The 24975-nt window shown below is 40.5% G+C and overlaps 1 protein-coding gene across 1 annotated transcript in view; it reads left to right on the forward strand.

Moving 5' to 3' along the window:
• The window catches only part of hecw2b (HECT, C2 and WW domain containing E3 ubiquitin protein ligase 2b), a 71878-nt gene that overhangs the window by 4708 nt on the left and 42195 nt on the right, over positions 1-24975 (forward strand). Inside the window, exons 2-6 of the mRNA XM_084922591.1 lie at positions 2059-3292; positions 9761-9868; positions 11988-12082; positions 21673-21748; positions 21821-21990. Of these exons, the coding sequence (XP_084778717.1) occupies positions 2908-3292; positions 9761-9868; positions 11988-12082; positions 21673-21748; positions 21821-21990 (834 nt within the window). The 5' untranslated portion in view covers positions 2059-2907. The remainder of the gene's footprint in view (positions 1-2058; positions 3293-9760; positions 9869-11987; positions 12083-21672; positions 21749-21820; positions 21991-24975) is intronic.

Raw genomic sequence — 24975 nt, forward strand, 5'->3', positions numbered from 1 at the left:
AAGATTTTTTTCATATCACGATATGCTTTTTTCATTTCAGGCGATAACGATATATATCACGATATAAGCCAAATAACTATATTTCTAAGATTTAAATGTGCTGTTGCTCACAAGTAAAATGTGAAATAATCAGCAGCTTGTTTTGATTTAAATATTTATTTCCCATAATAAGTTCAACAGGGCAGATGTACTTAAAATGAGGCTTCAGTTTAGGCAAAATAAAGTCAAATATTACAAACTACACAAAAGGCAGCCGCTAAAGCATTTAAGTTTCAAAATAGAACAAAACAGACTTCTAAATTGTCAGTTCCACTTAGAAACAAAATATTAATTCTAAAGATAAATCTTAGTTTATTTTACAGAAGAAGAGACAAAATTGACTAACTTATATAATATTGCCTTGGAAGCGCTGTCTGAGAGAAATGTTTATGTCCAGGGAGTTGGTAACGAGGATCCATTACCTTAATTATGTCTGTGAAGGTTCTCATTACCTTAATTAGCTGCTTGAATCCTTCATTGTCGATCGTGTTTATTGGTAACATGTCTTTAGCAAGACAGTAAGCTATGGCATTCGTTATGTTGCTATGTCTCTTAGCGTTTTTGTCATATGGTAAGACGCTGGAGAAAGCCGACTCAATTGACTGTTGCTGCTTCGCAGGGATTCCCCTGGTTGTTTTCGATGACGAATTAGCGCTTTCAGTCAGAGATTGAGCGTGCTCTAGTGGGTGGCACTGCTTCAGGTGATAAAAAAGGTTTGTTGTATTTCCAGACTTTGTGGGAACTTGCTTTCGGCACAATTTACAGTGCGCGCTACTCTGTTTTTTGTCAGACTTCAAATAGCCGAGATACCTCCACACTACGGAACTTCTCTGGCCTTTCCTTTCGACAATCTCTCCGGCGTTGGAACCGTCATCTGTGTTCTCTTCGGTAACCTGGTCACCCAAGCTCTCGGTTGATTTTTCTCTAGTCATTTCCTCCATTACCCGGCTGCACGGCGGCTGGCTGCTTCCCAAACAAATACACATGTGCGGCTTGGCACTTGAGCTGTACGTAACAAGTTACGTGACGTGACGCTGCGGCTGTGATTGGTTCGGCTCTGTGCTGCTTAATTTGTATTGGTCTATCGCAATAGTTTCATTTTTCTATCGAGAAAAAGTTATTTCGCAATACATATCGTTATCGTTCTATCGCCCAGCTCTAACTTTAGGTTAACCAGAAACTCTTCAAGTTGAACACAGTTTTTAATAATTTAGAGTTAATAATTTAACTGTGATGTCCCTGCTGCCAGAAAATTGCACCACAACACAATACTTATTTTACCTGCAGGCTGAAAGCACTTCCAGCTGCTTCATATATAATTTATCATTTTCCTTAATTTAGGGGCAGATGATGCTATAGTGGTGGCCTGTAGTTGATGCCTTTGCCAGTGTCAGGATGATTTTTGGCTTTTCTTCCCATTAATGTATCATGTAGATAATAATAAGTACTGAATATGTCACCATTTTTTTGAGTAAATGTATTTCTCAAAGGTACTATTGAAATTAAACTCTCACCACATGTCAGTAATAACTCATCCAATCCAATCACATCCAAAGAAATCAAACAACAGATGTCCATAAAGTTATTTGTAACAGTGCATAATTATAGTTTTCTTGTAAACATGTACCTGCTGATTCCAGCTCTTTCTGTAGCTCTCCACAAGTGTTCCTTGGCTCTTGGACAACTCTTCTTATAATTCCTTTAACTCCTCTGTGTGAAATCTTGCAGGGAGCAACTGGTCCCAGCCAGTTTATGGTGAAATGATCCCCCGCCCCCGATCGCTAAGCACCCTTAGACATTACATTTGTACTAATTGCTGCATGTTTGTTGTTATCAAAGCTCTGCATGTGTTGCAAGTGGCTCTAGTAACGTTTAAATGATTTTAAACTGACGGATTATTATCCAGACAGTCGTCTCAGGTGACATCACCCACTAAGCACACAAAAGATTATGACGAAAGATAATTCATTCCTGTTTTCTTCCTGTTTAATCAGCTGCTTCTTTTTCTCTCTCCTTTAGGTTTCCAGCCTCCTTTCATCCCTGACAGTCCTTGTGGATTGTAGGACCACCCCCGTCATCGCTTCCTCCTACCTGGACATACAAGTGGCATCATCTTGGCTTCATCTTTATCCTTCCTCCTGCATCTTTTTTGCCCCTGTCCCACCTCCATGGTTCTCTTTTTATAATGTGTGGCTGGATGACTTTCAACCTTTCAAACTTTCAAGCAAACTAATTCTTAAGCAAGAGGCTGCTGTACTGTTGGCACTTAAGTGTGTGTTAAAATGGACTGGTGTCACATGACAGGATATAAATGACTGCTTACAGAAGCTTCAGCCACCAACACTTTACGTTCTTTTCAATGATAGCTTGTGGAAACTGCAAACTCTCAAGTGCCTTGTCCTAAATGTTGCCACCGGGGCAGAAGATTTTTTCAGTGGAAATATGATCCAAGCAGTTCCCTTTATTTTATACTACAGTTGCACTGCTCCAAATATTCCGTTCTGATGAAGAGTTGCCTCCACCTCTTCTTCCCTTTTCTCCTGTTACCTTTGCATTTGTTTAAGCTAAAGGTCGCTGGTCTTATTTCTTGCTATTCATACTCTGATTTCATCGTTTCCACTTCCTTATTTGTTTTCTTTTTTCAGTCCATTTGTTTTGTCACCACCATTCGCCTTTCTGTTGCATCTGCTGTCCTTCCCCCTCGCCCCTGTCCATAGTCACCCCCCCCACCACCACATCCACCACCATTATCATCACCATCTTCACCTTTACATCCCCACACTCACCACTACCAGCACCAGCACCACTAGCTAATCACCTAACCCCCTAACTTCTCATCCCCTCCCTTCACCTCGCTCTACTGTTACCATGGCAACAGCTGCCACTGCCTCTTCATCATCCTCATCATCACCTAGTGGCAGTGCCAGGGAACACCTGCTGGCGGTGCGTCGACGCACTCCACATACCCGACCCTACACGATCGGGCCTGACAACGTCTGCAGCTTGTCAGTGCAGGAACCAATCGGAGCCTCGACCTCGACCTCCTCTACAATGTCATCAGGGAATCAGCCAGAAACAGCAGGACTGGGGCTTCAGCGGGCCAATAGTGACACAGACCTGGTGACTTCAGAAAGTCGGTCATCGCTCACAGCTTCTACATACCAGGTGACTCTGGGTCACAGCCACCTGGTGATCTCCTGGGACATAAAGGAGGAAGTTGATGCAACTGACTGGATCGGCTTATACCACATTGGTGAGAAACTGGAAAACAAATTTAATTACCACTTTATCACCAGTTACTCTGCATAAATCTCTTATTTGTTACTCTTGCGTGAACTAGTAGAACAAAGCTGAAGTTAGCTTAGTATCAATTCAAGGTAACCTCATAGAGCTGGGCCCGTAGGTACAGAAAAAGATGGTGGGCGTTTCTCTGGCATGACACAGGTAGCTGGTAACTGTGACAACATGCCAGATTGACTTCATGGATTACTTTTGAAAGATTTAATAGACAAAAGCTTCTTAATTTTTAATCAGTTGCTCCCTGTTCTGTTGGGAAAAATTACAACAGCTTTTATTACTTTAGCACAGGTGTTATTATTATTATTATTATTGCTTTTTATACTTATTACACTTTTATACTTTTACTTTACTAATTATTAACAATTCTTTTTGTATTTTTGTAAATATTTAAATAGCTTGCTTTCTTAAATGGGACAGCAGATAACTGGGTTGTGGTTTTGGCACAATGATCAAAGTTTCTAAGGATGTTTCCAAACCTTTGGTGTTTGGCCCTTTTAAATTTAACTCTGGCTCGTTTTACTCGTGGTGTGGTTCATTTGTGCAGAGTCTAACACAGTAATCACACTCAGGACCACAACCTACAGTTACATACAGTGGAGGTGATACCTGTTGAATCTGTTTGAATGTTTTGTATCATAGCTTGGTACGGTAATCTGTTTTTAACCAGTAAGACCAAACTTGGTAATCTGGTTAAAGTGGCTGGTAAGATTTCAGCAGTATCTGCTTCTTTGTGCAGCAAGAAATAGAATAAACAGTACCAGAGCCTACAAATCGACCTCCAGTGATCGACTGGTGTAAATGTCTAACGGATCAGAAACGCACTGTCTAGACCAGGGGTCTGCAATCTCAGGCCACGAGGGCCGGTGTCCCTGCAGGTTTTAGATGTGTCCTTGAACCAACACAGCAGATTTAAATGGCTAAATTATCTCCTCAACATGTCCTGAAGTTCTCCAGAGGCCTGGTAACGAACTAATCATGTGATTCAGGTGTGTTGACCCAAGGTGAGATCTAAAACCTGCAGGGACACCGGCCCTCGTGGACTGAGATTGCCCACCCCTGTTCTAGAAGGTCAGTGATACCCTGGGAAAAAAATGCCCCTGGACACTATTCATCATCTGATTAGGAGCATGCTCTGCTGCTGTCAGGCATGCATCAAAGCATGCGGTGGCCATACAAAGTGCCATTTTGGGTTGTTGCAGTTCCATGTCTGAAAAATGGACTAGTCTGCCACATTATTTTTTCACTACTTTTTCAGGAGTTCTGTGGGTATATTTTTCATTTCAAGACTCTTTTGTTGCTGGCACATTTCTCAGGGTGTACTCTGCCTCTCACCCTGTGGTAGCTGGGATAGGTTCATGCACCTACTGTGAGCTGGATAAGGATACAGGGAAGAGAATGGATGGATGGAGATCAGATGTGTTTTCCAAAGTGTTCCTATATTTATTTATTTACATAATACATACATATACTTAGGGATTATTAAGGTATTCGGATTATTTGACCAGTATATCTTTCAAATTAAAACATTTTTTTTTAAGCTCAAACATATGAACAACACATTTCCATTTGCATAAAACACTTTAAAAAATAATAAATATTGTTTATACTTTACTTTCAAAGCTTGCTTAATCTTTGTTTATCTTTATCATAATTACATTTTTTTTATTACAAGCTGTTACAAGTTCTGAATTTCTATTGAATTCTTGAAATATTCTTCCTTCTGCAGCTCTACAGTAACAGTGTTTGTTTAGACTGTGCATTCAGTCTGCTGTACTTTTGTAATAATAGGTAATTTATCTTAACGAGTTGCACTATTTTCTACAACTTTGTCCATCAATATCATGGGATATATCATAGTTTCAATTGCAAAATTACACCAGTTTAAAGTCGATGACAGTGTAACACAAACAAGAATTGCTACCCTGGATGCTTCCTTCTTCTTCTTCTTCTTCGGTGTCTTATTACGACGTGGGGTAAGTGGGCGGTCGATATCGGGCTCCTTTTATATTCCTTTTGGGTAAGTTGGAATATCAGTGGGTTTTTTCGGCTCTTCTGTTCAGTCGAGTCTCAAATTTGGGCGTCATATTTGACAGTTCGGTGTTGCTTGAGAATCGATTCTCCAAATCAACTCTGGATTTTGGACTGTACAGAAAGCTGCGACAAGACTTTTAACTGGCACTAACAAGAGATTGCATATTACCTTTTGGCTTCTCTTCATTGTTTGCTGATAAATGTTCAAATTTTAGTTTTAACTTTTAGGGCTGTACGTGGTGAAGCTCCCCAGTAAAAGTCTGACCTGTTGAAACCTCATGCTTGGTTGGTCCCATGTGCAAGGTTCAAAACACGCCAGGATTGGGCTTTTCAGGCACCAAGGCTATACAGTTCTCTTCAGTTGTCTTTAAGTTGTACAGACTCCATTGACTCTTTTAAAAAGCAGCTGAAGACACTTCTATACAGACAACAATTAATTTGTTGTTTTATGTTTTAATTAATCTGAGTTTTTTGTTTTATTGTGAAGACTTTGTGACATTTATCTGTGAAAAATGCTATATGAGAACATTTTTTTTAACAGTGGTCGAATGTCAAACAGGTCTGTTTACTTAAAAAAAATAAAATCATGCTAATGCTGAGTTAGTGACCACTGTACCCCGTATACACTAGAGCAGCCACAACTTTATTAGTGAAAAAAAAACATCAATGTATTTTCACTTAAACAAGCAGCTGTTTTTTTATGTGCATTAAAGTTAAATTAACAGTGCAAATGCAAATTCCTGACAGTTTAACCAAAAGGCATTTCCAGTGGAAACTGGCCGACATATCCTCAGCATAACCATGTATAATATCCACAAAACTTAAAAAGAGGTTAAACACACACAATACGGTAATATTATGTTGAAGCACAGTACGTATCACTCCGCGAGGCTCCTGCCTACGACAGCCGTAATGCTCCGACAATCCATCAAGCGGTGCGGCTTCGTAGCTTAGCAAAGTCGTACTGAAACGTTTGACAGATTTTCGAGCGCCGTGTACATAAAATCGTTTCGAGGTCAGTAAACACAACCAGAATTCATACATAAGGCACACGGGATTATAAGGGGCTCTGTCAACTTTCAGAAAAATCAAAGGATTGATTTTAAGTGTGCCGTATTTTCAAACAACACGGTAATAACGACGGCCCGCTAGCATGCTCTACCAAAAATAGTGCTTTGTTGTGTATCTGACGGACGAAACCTAAACCAGTTCCACACCACTGAAGTTGCAGCATTTTTACAAACCAGTTCTGGTTCATCCGTTTCATTCAACGATTTGCTTTCGCCGCCATGCTTTTTCCGACGTGTGCGTATGAAAACAAAGGCACTGCGCATGCAGTTATTCGTGAGTTATTTACAAGTTTCTGACGGAAAGAATAAAGTTACGTTGAAACCAAGAACACCATTGTTTTTCTTGTGACATTACCAATAAGTTTGATGTGTCACATGGCCGTCTTCCTATTGAAAAAACAAAAGTTGTATCCAAGATGGCCGACTTCTAAATGGCCACCATGGTCACCGCCCATCTTGAGGAGTTTGCCCCCTCACATATACTAATGTGCCACAAACAGCACTTTAATATCACCAACCATTCCCATGTTATTACAGCGTATCCATATAAATGGCCCGCCCTGTACACAGGTAGCAACTAGCTACTAAAGCTTCTGAGAGACTCTGAAATTCTGTTGGGGACCGACCTCACAGTAGCCTCTCAGTTTAGAGAGCCTAGTGCTGTTTTTATTTTGATGCATAGTTGGACTGTTTTAGTGTCTTTTTCTGCCAAAGCAAAGTTGAAGTTTTTGAGGATTTGTGCAAAAATCTTTGCAGTCGTTTCCTGCTTTACTGCCAAATGACAACAACACAATTTTTAGGACCTCTAGCAACAACAAAGAAATGTTGACTGTGAGTCAGCACTTCTGTTGAGAGTCTGTTAGTAAACCTGTTCTAGGGCTGCACACTAGCATACATGCTCATTAACACCCATCATAATTGAGCATTGTCTGCTCATGCTTGTAACGGCTAGTTTAGTTGAATATAGCCATCTTTTTACATATACATATCTAGTTTTTGTTCACCTGGGCACACGAATGTAAATGTGTTTAATACTGAAGTAATAGTTCTGCTCAGTTGATTTATTTCCACCGGGGTGCTGAATGGGTTGGGAATCAACTACTATGTTAGCCAAAGGTTTACCAGTTATTGGTAGAATAATCCTGGTTTACAAGGACTTGCACTGGAGCATTAATCTTGTTTAGTTTTACTGATGACACTCTTTGCCTAAATGATTGCTCTAAGGACCAAATACATATTATTATTTTCTTTTGTGTTGCCTACTTTTGGTAAATAAACCATAATATTGCACTTTTTTCCTCTTGTTTTTTTTTTTTTTTTTTGGATTATTAAGTATATTATTAGAAGCTAAAGGATGTTTTTGGTATATTAATATTGATTGTTGTTACAGGGAAAAGAACCCAGGGCGCTGCAGTCAGTCCATAGACAGTGTTACATAAATCGAGGCACTGCTGGGATCCTGATGTGTAAAGTTTTTAGTTTATGATGCCTAACTGGCCTAATGCCAGTTGCAGCAGGTGAGCTTTGGACCCTGCATGAATCAGGTGACGGGGAAGAATCTCTGCTGGTGATACAAGAGCACCACTGAACCTGATTGATGGTAGAAGAATGTGAAGAAGTTTGTGGAAAGTTTAAAGGTGCCAGCCTCAGACAGAGGCCAAGCACAGAGAGCAAACAGAAAACAATAGGACAACTTTTTATTGTCATTACTTCAAAATTATGGGTGCTCTGCACCAACTGGAAAAAAATAACAGGACAGCAAGAATTCAATGACTGAAGCAATGCCTGAAAAACGTAGTGTGGGTAATATACCAGGGTGCGTTTACTAGTTCAACCAGGTTCACTGGGAGTGACATGCTAGTGGTCACTGACCATTTTACCTGGTACACCGAAGCGTCCCCCACGAGTATCCTAATGTTCGGAAGAGAGGCCCATCTGAGACGTGCTGCGCTGCATCTCAGACCCGATCAGGGAGGAAATCTATAGGATTTATATATAATGAAGATCAGAGATCAATATCATATATCATATGTTTTTTGTGTTTGTCAGAAATGTAAGATTCATAGTAAAATTGGCTAATTAACTGATTTTTTTTTTTTGTTAAAAAGCTTTCTGCTGTTTCAGAGTTTTTCCTGAGTAATTTACCCAAAATATGTTTCTGTCAGATTTTGGTGGGAAAGAAAAGGAAAATACACAAGCGCAGTAACACAGACTTACTGCCCAAACTACTGACCAATCATTCTTCAAGGCTTTTTAGGAGCAGGAAAAACCTAAAATTAGTGAGCAAAGCAACAACAACACATACAAACTTAAAAAAGGAAGAAAAAAACAAAGAAAATATACCTTGTGGCTCACAACTAACCTGATATCGAGTCTCATCCTCCGTTTGCCTTCTGGCTCCTACGCGATGATCCAACTGCATGTGGTGACATGTATATGTCCCATTCAAATGAACATCAAGATTTTCCCTGATTATTTAGCTCTTTTAATTATTATTATAGAGGACTTAGGGCAGAGAGGAGCATTCAGTAACAAGATTAAGTTGCTGTAAATATGAGATGGTGAATTTAAGTAAAATAAGTAAAACTGTGTGCAGATCATAACTCAGTTAGGATGACACTGCTGATTTTGTCCTTTAATATGCTTAAAAATAGGAGCGGGAAAAGGCCAATTCAGAACTTAACTGGGGATCATTGATTTGGACTAGTAGACGCTGCCTGTAAATAAATGGCTATTATGGATGTTCAGGGCAACCAATTTCTTAGTCAACTTAATGAGGAAAAAAATGGACTAACCAACTGGTTGAAAGCTAAGAGACACTCAGATATTAAGTTAAATTTGAGAACCGTTTAGTGAAGACTGTCAAAAAGTAATAATAAAGGCACTTTAAACCGTTTATGACATTCTTCAATAATGAATCATGCTGCTTAACTGTGCAAATTGTGCATTAACAACAATGTTACACACCAGACAGACAATGAAGAAGAAAAACACTTAAAATAAACCAATGATATGGAAACATGTTACTACAAAAGATCTTTATGTACTTAAATTTGACAAATTCAGAGAATAAGAAGGTAAATACATAAAATGTAAGATATTGAAATAATATAACAATTAAACAAACAAATAGAAAATTAAGTGTAGTTGTGTGAATTGTAATTTCACTGTTTAAAAACTTAGTTTTGTGTTCTTCTTGTATCAATAACTGTTGGCATCCTTCTATGTCTGTAAGCATCTGTGCACAGGTAAAGAACACATTTAGAAATGTATATTTACTTAAACATATTTATGTATATTTACATATAAATGTTTCACAGATGAGACCTGTGTGGCCAATGTGTGGGAATCCAAGAACCGCGGTGTGAACGGCACCCAGAGAGGACAGATTGTGTGGAGACTGGAGCCGGGACCCTATTTTATGGAGCGTGAGTGTCTTGTGTTCTTGTTAATTACAAATGATCCTTTATTTATGCGATGAATACTTCCCGTTAATGCTGCATAGCTTTGTTGAGTTTGGTGATACAAACCTAATGATATTATTGCTGTGGAGGCCAGGCTTCACTGGGGTCTGTGCAGGGCTTGAACAAGTGCATTAAAGTCTCAGTCTCCGTTTCTGAGTTGGAGATGCAAAGGACAACAAGGTTATATCAGTGGGTGACTCCATCTCAGGTCTGGTTTGCATGAAATGTTATGGTACAAAGTTTGAACATATATCGTGGTTACTGTGAAATTTTAGCTTCATGTATTAAATATGTTTCAAGATACATAGATATTCATTTCAGGCCATTTTGTTGCACATTGAAATTTGAGGTGATGTTTATATATGAATATCTCACAAATTATTGAAGGTTCAATTTTCACTGGTCTTTCTTACCATCAAAATAAACTTGAATTAGTAATGTGGGACAGATTTAAAGACCTGGTTTACTCCAGTCTCAAATGATCAAATTTCTATTTGTATTTAAAAAAATAATTATTTTATTTTAACTTGATCCAAAATTTAAACATACAGTATATAATTGCTGTTATTTTTAGCTTCAAATACTTAGCTTTTAAATAGTTTTATTTTAAAATCATTTTAAAATCTAGCATATTGAAATCTAGAGCCAGTTTCACAACACTAGTAAAACTACAGTGGTTTGCAAAAGTATTCGGCCCCCTTGAACTTTCCCACATTTTGTCACATTACAGCCACAAACATGAATCAGTTTTATTGGAATTCCAGGTGAAAGACCAACACAAAGTGGTGCACACGTGAGAAGTGGAACGAAAATCAGACATGATTCCAAACATTTGTTACAAATAAATAACTGCAAAGTGGGGTGTGTGTAATTATTCAGTCCCCCTGAGTCAATACTTTGTAGAACCACCTTTTGCTGCAGTTCCAGCTGCCAGTCTTTTAGGGTCTGTCTCTACCAGCTTTGCACATCTACAGACTGAAATCTTTGCCCATTCTTCTTTACAAAACAGCTCCAGCTCAGTCAGATTAGATGGACAGCGTTTGTGAACAGCAGTTTTCAGATCTTGCTAAAACTTTGAATGTGTCCCCAAGTGCAGTTGCAAAAACCATCAAGTGCTATGGCTCACATGAGGACCGCCTCAGGAAAGGAAAACCAAGAGTCCCCTCTGCTGCTGACGAGTCACCAGCCTTAGAAATCGCAAGTTAACAGCACCTCAGATTAGAGTCCATTTAAATGCCACACAGAGTTCCAGTAGCAGATATACATAATTCAATTCAGTTCAATCCAATTTTATTTATATAGCTCCAAATCACAACAACAGTTGCCTCAAGGCGCTTTATATTGGAAGGTAAACCCTGGAATAATTCAATTCCATATGTGTTCATTCATAGTTTTGATGCCTTCAGTTAGAATCTACAATGTAAATCGTTATGAAAATAAAGAAAAAACATTAAATGAGAAGGTGTTTGACCAGTAGTTCATATGGTGGATTAAATCCTAAAAGTATTTTCAGGAGGTCGCGACAACATCCGTTCTCTTCTGGCATCTGAACAATTTCAGCCAGTGCTGTTAGGGATCTTGTCAGAATTGATGGCATTATAAGCACAGAAAAGTATGGTCAGATTTTGATCTGCAACATCCAAAGAAGAGCATTGGAATATCTTTCACCGAGCCTGGAGAGCTATCTGTGAAGACTGCTTAAAGAAATGACAAAGATGCTTGTCTGAGATTGTTCAGCGTGCTCATACAAAATACTGACTTACATTGAAAATTGTACAGACTTTTTTTTGCTTTACAAGCTGTATTTCCATGTGTGTTTGCATGTCTTTCAATAAATCACTACGTTTCCCATTTTTCTAGCAAATTATAAAGAATGGTGAGGGGTAACTCAAGACTTTTGCACAGTGTGTAATATAATGTAGTAACAGATTTATGTTTCAATTTTATTTAAATAAGTTGTTCACTGATTTTGGAATCAATGCTTTCTGTTGTTTTACCAAGTTACATAACTCTTATGAAAATGTTTTTTAATATATGGAATTATGATCATAAAGGTAGAGTGTTGTGTTTTCTCTCTTCACAGCCGAGACAAAGATCTGCTTTAAATATTATCATGGTATAAGTGGAGCATTAAGAGCAACAACACCTTGTATCACCGTCAAGAATCCTGCAGTACCAGTATGTATAGTTGTCTGTGTGTCCCACCTTCTCTTCTCCCAGTGATTGTTTTATCCTCTGTCCAGGTGTGGGCCCAAGCAGCTGCGATTTGTTACAAATGTATATGTTTTATATCTGACAATAAATAAAGGAGTTTAAATCAGCGCCACAGTGAGGACAAGCCAAAACTGGACCAAAATACAGGCTTTTACTTGGCCGTCTAATATATCAGACATGAGAAAACCTTTCAAAATAAAAGGCAGCTCAGCTCTACAAACTCCTTAAAACTTAAACGCACTCCTACATCACACTATGCCGATCTCTTCCATAAAATGAAAGAAAAACACACCAGCTATATTAAAGGAAAACTGAGTTGTTACCATCCCCCAGAGTGATCGGTTAACCTAGAACTGTGATAGGTCTGTCTCGCACAGGCCTATTGCTGGAACATTTAGAGACAATTCTACTACAGCACGGTGGTTAGCACTGCTGCCGCACAGCAAGAAGGTCCTGAGTTCAGTTCCACCATCAGGCCGGGGTCTTTCTGTGTGGAGTTTGCGTGGGTTCCCTCCGGGTACTCCGGCTTCCTCCCAGTTGAGTAATCCAAATTGCCCATAGGTGTGAATGCGGGAGTGAATGGTTGTCTGTCTCTGTGTGTTAGTCCTGCGACAGACTGGCGACCTGTCCAGGGTGTACCCCGCCTTTCGCTCTATGACCGCTGGGATAGGCTCCAGCGCCCCCCCGCGACCCTGAAAAGGATAAGCGGAAGCAGATGGATCTGCTACAATGGCAAAAAGCATGTGACCCCGTGAATGACTCCCCTAGATCTGCCTGGAAGTCCAGCAGTTCATCTAAACAAAATTCAATTCAATTCAATTTTATTTATATAGCGCCAAATCACAACAAAAGTCGCCTCAAGGCGCTTCATAGATACAGAGAAAAACCCAACAATCATATGACCCCCTATGAGCAAGCACTTTGGCGACAGTGGGAAGGAAAAACTCCCTTTTAACAGGAAGAAACCTCCGGCAGAACCAGGCTCAGGGAGGGGCGGCCATCTGCTGCGACCGGTTGGGGTGAGAGAAGGAAGACAGGATAAAAGACATGCTGTGGAAGAGAGACAGAGGTTAATAACAGATATGATTCAATGCAGAGAGGTCTATTAATACATAGTGAGTGAGAAAGGTGACTGGAAAGGAAAAACTCAATGCATCTTGGGAATCCCCCGGCAGCCTACGTCTATTGCAGCATAACTAAGGGAGGATTCAGGGTCACCTGGTCCAGCCCTAACTATATGCTTTAGCAAAAAGGAAAGTTTTAAGCCTAATCTTAAAAGTAGAGATAGTGTCTGTCTCCCGAATCCAAACTGGAAGCTGGTTCCACAGAAGAGGGGCCTGAAAACTGAAGGCTCTGCCTCCCATTCTACTTTTAAATACTCTAGGAACAACAAGTAGGCCTGCAGAGCGAGAGCGAAGTGCTCTAATAGGGTGATATGGTACTACAAGGTCATTAAGATAAGATGGGGCCTGATTATTTAAGACCTTGTATGTGAGGAGCAGGATTTTGAATTCAATTCTGGATTTAACAGGAAGCCAATGAAGGGAAGCCAAAACAGGAGAAATATGCTCTCTCCTTCTAGTCCCTGTCAGTACTCTTGCTGCAGCATTTTGGATTAGCTGAAGGCTTTTCAGTGAGTTTTTTGGACATCCTGATAATAATGAATTACAGTCGTCCAGCCTGGAAGTAATAAATGCATGAACTAGTTTTTCAGCGTCACTCTGAGACAGGATATTTCTAATTTTAGAGATGTTGCGCAAATGGAAGAAAGCAGTCTTACATATTTGTTTAATATGTGCGTTGAAGGACATGTCCTGGTCAAAAATGACTCCAAGGTTCCTCACAGCGTTACTGGAGGCCAAGGTAATGCCATCCAGAGTATGAATCTGGTTAGATACCATATTTCTAAGATTTTCAGGGCCGAGTACAATAACCTCAGTTTTATCTGAATTAAGAAGCAGAAAGTTAGCGGCCATCCAGGTCTTTATGTCTTTAAGACATTCCTGCAGTTTAACTAATTGGTGTGTGTTATCTGGCTTCATGGACAGATAGAGCTGGGTGTCATCTGCATAGCAGTGAAAATGTATGCTATGTCTTCTAATGATGCTGCCTAAGGGAAGCATGTATAATGTAAACAGAATTGGTCCTAGCACTGAACCCTGTGGAACTCCATAATTAACCTCAGTGTGTGAAGAGGACTCTCCATTTACATGCACAAATTGGAGTCTATTAGATAGATATGATACAAACCACTGCAGTGCAGTACCTGTAATACCTACAGCATGTTCTAATCGCTCTAATAGGATATTATGGTCAACAGTATCGAACGCTGCACTGAGGTCTAGCAGGACAAGCACAGAGATGAGTCCACTGTCAGAGGCCATAAGAAGATCATTTGTAACCTTCACTAAAGCTGTTTCTGTGCTGTGATGAGCTCTGAAACCTGACTGAAACTCTTCAAATAAACCATTCCTCTGCAGATGATCTGTTAGCTGTTTGACAACTACTCTTTCAAGGATTTTTGATATGAAAGGAAGGTTGGAGATTGGCCTATAATTAGCTAAGACTGCTGGGTCTAGAGATGGCTTTTTGAGTAAAGGTTTAACCACAGCCAGCTTGAAGGCCTGTGGTACATAGCCGACCATTAGAGATAGGTTGATCATATTTAAGATCGAAGAATTAATCAATGGCAGGACTTCTTTGAGCAGTTTTGTAGGAATGGGGTCTAAAAGACACGTTGATGGTTTGGAGGAAGTAATTATTGAAGTTAACTCAGAAAGATCAATTGGAGAAAAAGAGTCTAACTTAACATCAATGGCACTAAGAGTAGCTGTAGATAATATTACATCTGTGGGATGATTACTGGTAATTTTTTCTCTAATGATAAAAATTTTATTTGTGAAGAAGTTCATGAAGTCATTACTAGTTAATGTTAAAGGGATGGTTGGCTCAACAGAGCTCTGACTGTTTGTCAGCCTGGCTACAGAGCTGAAGAGAAACCTGGGGTTGTTCTTATTTTCTTCAATCAGTGATGAATAGTAAGATGTTCTGGCTTTGCGGAGGGCTTTCTTATAAAGCAGCAAACTATTTCTCCAGGCTAAATGATGATCCTCTAAATTTGTGACACGCCATTTCCTCTCCAGATTACGAGTCATCTGCTTTAGGGTACGTGTTTGAGAATTATACCACGGAGTCAGGTACTTCTGATTAGAGACTTTAGTTTTCACTGGAGCTACAGTATCCAGAGTCGTACGTAGTGAGGAGGTGAAATTATTAACAAGATAATCGACCTCTGTTGGGGTAGCGTTCAGATAGCTGCTCTGCTCTGTGTTGGTACAGGGCATTGAAGATGATAACAGTGGGTGGATTATATTCTTAAACTTAGTTACAGCGCTTTCAGAAAGACATCTACTTTGATAAAATCTACTCTCCACCGCTGTGTAATCAATTATTGTAAATGTAAATGTTATCAGGAAATGTTCAGACAGGAGAGGGTTTTCAGGAAACACTGTTAAATGTTCAGTTTCTATGCCATATGTTAAAACAAGATCTAGAGTGTGATTAAAGTGGTGGGTGGGTTCTTTTACATTTTGAGAGAAGCCAATTGAGTCTAATAACAGACTAAATGCCATGTTGAGGCTGTCATTTTTAGCATCTACATGGATGTTAAAATCACCCACAATAATTATTTTATTTGAGCTCAGAACTAAATTAGATATAAAGTCTGAGAAATCAGACAGAAACTCTGTGTAAGGCCCAGGTGGACGATAGATGATAACAAGTAAGACTGGTTTCTGAGTTTCACAGCTGGGGTGGACAATGTTAAGCATCAGGCTTTCAAATGAATTAAAAGTCTGTCTTGGTCTTTCATTAATTAATAGGCTGGTGTGAAAAATTGCTGCCACACCGCCCCCTCGGCCTGTGCTTCGAGGTTTCTGGTAGTTAGAATGACTCGGGGGTGTTGATTCATTTAAACTAACATAATCATCCTGCTGCAACCAGGTTTCTGTAAGGCAGAGTAAATCAATTTGTTCATCAATCATTAAGTCATGTACTAACAGAGACTTGGAGGAGAGAGACCTAATATTTAATAATCCACATTTCACTGTTTTACTCTTTGGTTCAGATGTGGATACTGTATTGTTCTTTCTTTTTGATTGTTTATGTTTAAGTTGTTTGTTGCTGGTTTTTAGTTTGTTTTTTGTCTTTTTGGAAGCTGACACAGTCTCTATGGAGATGGGTTTTTGGGGGGGTAGCAGGAGGAGAGAAGCTGCAGAGAGGCGTGTAAGACTGCAACTCTGCTTCCTGGTCCCAACTCTGGATAGTCATATTTTGGGGGGTTTAATAAATTTGTCCATATTTCTAGAAATGAGAGCTGCTCCATCCAAAGTGGGATGGATGCCGTCTCTCCTAACAAGACCAGGTTTCCTCCAGAAGGTTTGCCAATTATCTATGAAGCCCACATCGTTTCTGGGACACCACTCAGACAGCCAGCAATTTAAGGAGAACATGCGGCTAAACATGTCACTGCTGGTCAACAAAAGACACTTATACCTAAACAGACATAGATGTATTTACCGTACCATAAAACAGTAAGAGAAGGTACGACCTCTCTCATGACCTTAGGATGTGTGTGCATGCCAGAACACTCTGAAAGGCACACAGTCTTTGCAGACTACTAAGGATCAGACCTCTATCATTATGCAATCGATTATAAAAATCAAAGCATATATGAGTATATGTTTCTAAGCATAAATGACAATTCAACAATATAAACCTAGTTTTACTGGACCTCTCTTCGGCCTTTGATATGGTGGACCATAACATTTTATTACTAAGACTTGAGCACACTGTGGGTATTAGAGGCACTGCCCTCGACTTATCAGTTAACTTAGGCACCTTCTCCTCTTCCTCCGCTCCGGTCTGTTGTGGTGTGCCTCAAGGATCAGTTTTAGGCCCTATTCTTTTCTCGTTGTATTTGCTCCCTCTAGGCGCAATCTTTGAAAAATACAACATCGCCTTCCACTGTTACGCCGATGACATACAGATCTATTTTGACCTTACTGACGACCTTGCTGTGTCCCTGCACTACTTTCAAGAATGCATGCGGGAGGTCAAAGAATGGTTCCTGAGTAATTCTCTTGTTTTAAATGATAAGAAGACTGAGATTGTGGTGTTCAACAGTAAAATCCCTCGTGCCCAACTCGGTGCTGCCCTGGGTTCTTTTGCTAGCTCTTCCTGTGACTATGTCAGTAACTTGGGTGTACTGCTGGATAGCTCGCTCAAACTCGATAAGCAAGTGTCTGCTGTAGTGAGATCTAGCTTCCACCAACTACGTCTTATCTCATTATGTTCTGCATGAGGACCTGGAGAAGCTTATTCACGCTTTTGTGACCTCCAGGTTGGATTATTGTAACTCCTTGTACTACCGTCTTCCCTCTTCTCTTCTTCTTAGACTGCAAACAATCCAAAATGCAGCAGCCCGCCTCTTGACTGGTACCAGGAAATTTTGCCCTATTACTCCTGTTCTAGCTGGCTTGCATTGGCTGCCCATAAAGTACCGTATTCAATTTAAAATATTACTCCTTACATTCAAAACTATTAATAAATTAGCGCCAAGTTATCTTAGTGAACTTCTCAGGCCACATACTCCTGCTAGAACACTCAGATCTGCCACTCAACTACTTCTGACCCAACCCAGATCTCGGCTGAAGTCCCGGAGTGACCGTGCGTTTGCTCTGGCTGCCCCGGGACTGTGGAATACCCTTCCTCTCGACCTCCGTGCATCTGATTCCATTGCACTGTTCAAATCACGACTAAAAACCCACTTATTCAATCTTGCCTTTCCCTCTAGTTAATATTTCTTTTATGATTTTATATTATGCACTTTTATGCTCATTTAAATTCTTGTTTGCTCTGTACCTGTTGCTTTCCTGTGTATCAGTGACAGCTACCTGCTTGCATACTTAGTACTTGCTTTGGTCCTATTTCTATTATCCTCCTTCTATTCTCTATGTTATTTGTTAAGCACCTTGGCACACCCTTGGTTTTTAAGTGTGCTTTATAAATAACGTTTATTATTATTAACAAACTGTGTTCCCACCCGTTATCCTGTGTTGTCACAGTCTATTCAATGCCACTTTCTTCCGCTGGCTCCCTCCATGTGGTGTGTTTTATTTAGTATTTTGTAAGAACTCAACAATGAAACTGAAATTTTAGTTTTTGTGGTTTTTGTGTGGTTTAAAGTCCTTTATTTTGGGTCCAATTGCTGCCTGACAAAAGAATGTGACCATCATGGCAACTCCCCTCCACTGTGTCCATTTCATGTTTTACCTTTCTAAAACATGAAATGGACACAGTGGACTGGCGTGTCTATAACATCCTTTGCCGTGATATTGGGTTGATCATGGACCCAGCCGACTCAGTTATAGTAGAGGACTCTAATAGCCATCTTCACCTGAAAAGGTGAAGCATGACCAGAACAGAAGGTCCAGTACCTACCAGCCAAGCCAGAACAGCAAAAGGTGGACACAGTTATCCAAACCAATACACAAGAATCCGGACAGTCAATAAATATAACCTTGAACTCAGCTTAAAACGTGATCAAAGATGTCTCTGTGTTTCTAGATTCATTTTTTTCCTCAGGAACTGGGAAGACTAGCCAGAGTACCCATCCTAAAGGATGATGCTACCACCCCCATGCTTCACTTTAGGGATTGTATTGGCCAGGTGATGAGCAGTGCTCCAGACATGACCCTCAAAGACTTAAATCTTTGTTTCATCTGACTGGAGAATTTTGTTTTGTCATTATCTGATAGGTTGCCTGGCAGGTGCCTTTTGGTAAACTCCAGGCAGGCTGTTGTGTGCCTTTTACTGAGGAGTGGCTTTTGTCAGGCCAGACAGGCGTAATTGTTGCAGAAATGGTTGTCTCATTGGAAGGTTATCCTCAGAGCAGCGCCGGAGCACTGTCAGAGTGCCAACTGTCAGGTTTTTCGTGTCATGGTCTGTGTGCGGCAGGCAGGAATGGAGGACCCAAATGCAGACTCCAGCAGTGAACATAAACTCAAAAACCTCAGCTTTATTGCTGGCATGAGTCAATACAGGAAATAAACTGGGGAACGCTAGAAACTAAACTAGAAGATAAGATAAGATAACCTTTAAACACACAACACTGAGCAGAGGAAAACAGACAATAAATACAAGGGTTAAATAAGGGAACAAGAACCAGAAAGGAAACACAGCTGACCCTAATTAAACAGATGAGACCGGGGAGAGCAAAACAGAACCTGACGCACACCGACGGGAGACTATCAAAGTAAAACAGGAAGTACGCAGAGACACAGACTGACTAAGGGAACAGACAGATGCACATGGAGACAAGACTGACCTAACAGGGGAGGAATCACAAAGGCAAACCAAGACTAGAAATAGAGAATAAACTCAGGAGTAAAATCATACTGGGAAAAGAAATATAAAATACACAGATAACCAAATAAATTAACAAGACTCAAAGAACCAAAAACACAAACACTGGGTGGACGACCCAGGAACCCTAACACTCAGCTTCCTGACTAAGGCACTTCTACCCTGATTGCTCACGTTAGCCGAGGGACGAGCTCACTTGCAGATGTTAGAGGCCATGGTGCTCACTGAGACCTTCAATGCTATAGAAAAGTTTAATGTAGATGGAGTCCAGACCTCCTGGGATCTAACAATGTTTTACGATAGATCTTGTACAGTGTGAATTTGAGGTTTATCTGGGCCATACTGTAAAGGCAAAGCAGTATGTGCTCAGTGCGTGGAAACGTGCTAATGAGAATCTTTTAGTCACTAGTGACTAAAAAAGGACAGTGTGCTTTGTGTTGTAGGACTTTCCTTTGTGATGTCGGACATTGCCTTTAACTTGACCTGCAGAACAGTTGACCAGTGTTCTGCAATCTCACAGTGGTCAGCACTAGAGCAGGGCGATGTGACCAAAAATATTTATCACGATATACATTTGAAAATTTGCAATAACGATATAATTGACACGAGACAAAATACTTTACAACTCCACAACTTTATTAGTGCAAAAAACCCATCAATGTATTTTCACTTAAACAAGCAGCTGTTTTTTTTATGTGCATTAAAGTTATATAAAACCTTTAACAGTGCAAATGCAAATTCCTGTCTGACAGTTTAACCAAAAGGCATTTCCAGTGGAAACTGGCCGACATATCCTCAGCATAACCATGTATAATATCCACAAAACTTAAAAAGAGGTTAAACACACACAATACGGTAATATTATGTTGAAGCACAGCACGTATCACTCCGCAAGGCTCCGCCTACGACAGCTGTAATGCTCCGACAGTCCATCAAGCGGTGCGGCTTCGTAGCTTAGCAAAGTCGTACTAAAACATTTGACAGATTTTCGAGCGCCGTGTACATAAAATCGTTTCGAGGTCAGTAAACACAACCAGAGTTCATACATAAGGACACGGGATTATAAGGGGCTCTGTCGACTTTCAGAAAAATCAAAGGATTGATTTTAAGTGTGCCGTATTTTCCAAACAACACGGTAATAACGACGGCCCGCTATAATAGTGCTTTGTTGTGTATCTGACGGACGAAAGCCAAACCAGTTCCACACCACTGAAGTTGCAGCATTTTTACAAACCAGTTCTGGTTCATCCGTTTCATTCAACGATCCACTTTCTCCCTTCTCATTCTCCGTCACCGCCATGCTTTTTCCGCCATGTGCGTATGAAAACAAAGGCACTGCGCACACGCGTTTTACCCATATTCTATCGCCATATTTCATTTTCTTATTGTTGCCCAACATTATATCGGTATTACCGTGAACAGTATGACATGGCCCAGCCCTAGTCAGCACTGTTGCCTCACAGCAAGAAGGTTCAGTGTGGAACTAAACTCAGGACCTTCTTGCTGTGAGGCCAGGGCCTTTCTCTGTGGAGTTTGCATGTTCTCCCTGTGTTTGGATGGGTTCTCTCTGGGCTTCCTCACACCGTCCAAAGACATGCAGTTAGTGGGGTTAGGTGAATTGGTAATTCTATAATGCCCATAGGTGTGAATTGGAGTATGAATGGTTGTCTGTCTCTATGCGTTAGTACACCCTGGACAGGTCCAGGGGTACCCCAACCCTCTGTCCTAAGACAGCTAGGATAGGCTCCAGCCACACCATGACTCAGAATTGGATAAGTGGAAGAAAATGGATGGATAATCAAATCCAGGTTACAGGAGGAACTGTTCAAGAGTTCAAGAGCTTACAAAATTATTTTTTCACTCTTACTGACTCATCCTGATAAAATAATGGCTAATAAATTCAGCCATTAATACATGGAGCTTTGTGAAAAGAATAATATATTTTGGATAGTAAGCCATAAACTGAATTTAAACAGTGAGGTGTAATTGTAGTGAGGGTGAATGGCACTAACCTCTCTCATGTGAAGAGATGTGAGAAACAGTCTTAACTCCACCCACTTAAGTCTTCCTGGTTAAAGTCAGGGCTGAAAACATGTTCATTTTTTTGTTTTTCTTTTTTTTGTCATCAGGTGAGGGGTGAAGGCCAGGTGGAGGAGCAGTCAGAGTATGAGCACTGTCGGAAACTTGTCAGCTTCACCCTGTCAGGTGAGATGAATGAGTCAGTGGAAATGTGCTGGAGAATGAATACAAAAATACTCATGAAGTATTCCAATTCAGACTTCCGAGCAGTGAACCTAAAGAAAGGGATGTTCTTCAACCCGGACCCCTACCTGAAAATGTCGATCCAGCCCGGGAAGAGGAGCGGCCTCCCAAAGTTTACCCACCATGGCCAGGAGAGACGCTCCTCCATCATATCCAACACCATCAACCCTGTGTGGCATGGGGAGGTTAGCATAACTTCACACTGACTCAATAAGATTACCTTACCCAGCAGGCACTACAGAGCTTGGATGGAGCCGATGGGTGAGGGCACTCTATCTGTGACACCTATTCTAATAACAAACTGGCAGCCCTAAGTAGTCTTGCATGCCCTGGCCGTGCCAGTTCTTTTACTTCTAATAGAATTATCATTAGCTCACTGTCACATGAATATCCATTTCCAGGTATTAGAACCATTTCACTACTCAAATTTCTTATTCATGGTACTAATTAGACTTGTACTTTATGTTTTTGAGAATAAAGAATAAATTAAGAATAAAGATGATTTGTTATTAGCAAAAGTACATACAGATAAACTGTTTTAATGCTTTGTATCACTGTAAACATGGATGTCTGTATAGTTTTTATAGGTACAAACCCTACAGGGCATACAGAAGAAATGTATAAACTGAATCAATTTCAGTTTTGGTTTTCATTGCATACAGTTTATTAATAACTAAATTCAATTATCTACATCTTTTCCACACATTTGACTACATACAGGTACTGTAGGTGCAGTAAATGGTTAAATGCTACTCATTGCAATATGCTGGGCATTCACTGATAAGATTGAACATACTGTATTAGGCTACGTTCACACTGCAGGCGAAAGCGCATCAAATCCGACTTTTTTGACCCTGTGCGACTCATATCCGATCATGGTATGACAGTGTGAACGGCACAAATCCGATATTTTCAAATCCGATCTGGGTCACTTTCGTATGTGGTTCTGAATCCGATACATATCTGATGTTTTAGAAAGCAACTGCTGTTTGATGGTCACGTCGCACTAAATCCGTCTTTTACGTCACTGACACAAGACAGACGCCAATTATCAGCGCCGGAGAAGACATTGCGAACGCTTCCTGGCCATCCAGCGTAGATGTCAGTGAAAGTGTTGGGAAGACAACGTTGGAGAAACGTGAACATTTTATTTGTACTGTATAATCTGCAGATTCTGACAGAAATCTGCAGCTATCCTTTGAAGCACCGCTCCTCTAAAACAGCAATAAGGATCATTATTAGGCCAAATGTAAATAACAAAATAACTTTATAACTTAAAGCAAAATTGGGAAACGTAAAGTCCGAAACATTTATATTAAGGGCCATCAGTCAAACAATACTGTTTGCTCTGGGTCTAAACAGAGCGCGCTGTGCGTGACGTCTTCTTTTGTGCATGCGGCCGCTTTGAGCGTTCACACTAGAGCGCGTTTGCTGTCACGTTTTATTTGTAGTGTGAACAAGCAGACAAAAAAATCGGATTTGTTCAAAAACTCAGAATTGAGCATTAAGACCTGCAGTTTGAACGTAGTCCTAGAGGCTTGGATTAGGTAAAGATGGTCCTTCATGATCATTTATGTCCAGCTGAGGAGGAATTTGTACACTCGTGTAGTTAAAATAAATGAACTTACATCAATAGTGTTGACTCTACTCTTTGCCTTGGCAGAGTAATAAAAGGAAAGATAGAAGAGACAACTATAGTTATGTGGCAACATATGGACTGATGTATTTACAATCAGCATTTTAATCATGAGCTTTAAGGCAGTAATAATAGCATTAGCCATGTTTAGCACATTACCTTCAACAGGGGGTCAGGCTGTCCACAGACACACAAGGTTCAGCTCTTTATCTCACTGCAGAATCCTTTCATATTCTTCACGTATGTCTTTGTTGGGCAGAGTGTAAATACAGAGGCTGTATTTGTATAAGCACAGATACTTCTTAGCAGAGCAAAGTTATCTGCACAGTTCTGTAGAAAGATCCAGGCAGCCAGTGTGTCTCTCTCTAACCAATCAGAGTCCTCCTTACATGGGACAGTGTGGCTAACTTGCATTAGCAAATTGGAGGCGTTGAGTGCTAGAGCAGCTGGCAACTGGCAGCTGGAAACCTGGACCCCCTTTGGCCATTTATCAAGACTACATGAAGTATACTCTGAAGGTCTATAGAAAGATGCATTATGGAGAATCTCTACTGTGACCATCAGCAAAACCAGCCAGCCTATCTACACCACAGCAGCAGTGATCAGTGACATGCTTGGCTACAAGATGAACAGCCACAAGGATGGAGAAGGAGACTAGAGACCAAAATCAAAGCAGCATGGAGGGCAGTTAGCCAAATGTTGGAGTTGCAGACGTAGAAGGGGATGTCTAAGAAGTACAGAAAGCTGCCTATACTTGTGGCCTTGGATACTGCCAACAAAGAACCACAGCCTTGACTAGCCACTAGAAGAGGTATACACAAGAGACAGAAGCCAGGAGAATAAACCTTCTAAGGTATATTCTCAGTGGTAGAGGAGCACTATGAGAGCAGCCCCACCAAGGCTGGAGACAGAGCAATTGGAAGAGCATATGGGAGAAGGAGACATCATATAACAACAACGCTCAGTAGCCAATGGATCTGAGAGCAGGTCACAGCAACCTCCTTGAACAGGATCCAATAACAATCACCATGGTAGACATCTGAGAAAGAGTCTCAAGTATGTAGAGTTGGACAGAGCCAGGCCCTGACATGATTCATATCTCCTGGCTAAAGAAGCACGCTGCACTCTGAGCATCTACCAGCACAAAAGAACCAGCTGCTATTGGACAAGACACGCCTGGAATGGCTAAGTAAAGGCTAAACAGTCCTGATTGCTAAGGATCCTCAGAAAAGACAGGTCCCATCAACTACCAGCCAATAACCTGGTAGCTCTGTGATGCCTACAGGAAAACTCCTGTCAGGCATCGAAGAGCTAAGATGAAAAGGCAAATGGTTCAATACATGAGCGCCTGGTAGCTGAAGGCTCTGCCTCCCATTCTACTTTTAAATAACTCGGGAATGATCAGAATCACAATCAAAGCTGGAGTACTTTATTAATCACAGAAGACATTATTGTGGGCATAGTTGCTCCAAGACAGTAAGAACAGTAACTAACTAACCTAAATTAATTAAACAAAAATATTTCCTGTTGTTCA

This window comes from Perissodus microlepis, chromosome 23 (genome assembly GCF_051167445.1).
Source record: "Perissodus microlepis isolate ML-2025 ecotype Zambia chromosome 23, ASM5116744v1, whole genome shotgun sequence".
Taxonomy (NCBI): domain Eukaryota; kingdom Metazoa; phylum Chordata; class Actinopteri; order Cichliformes; family Cichlidae; genus Perissodus; species Perissodus microlepis.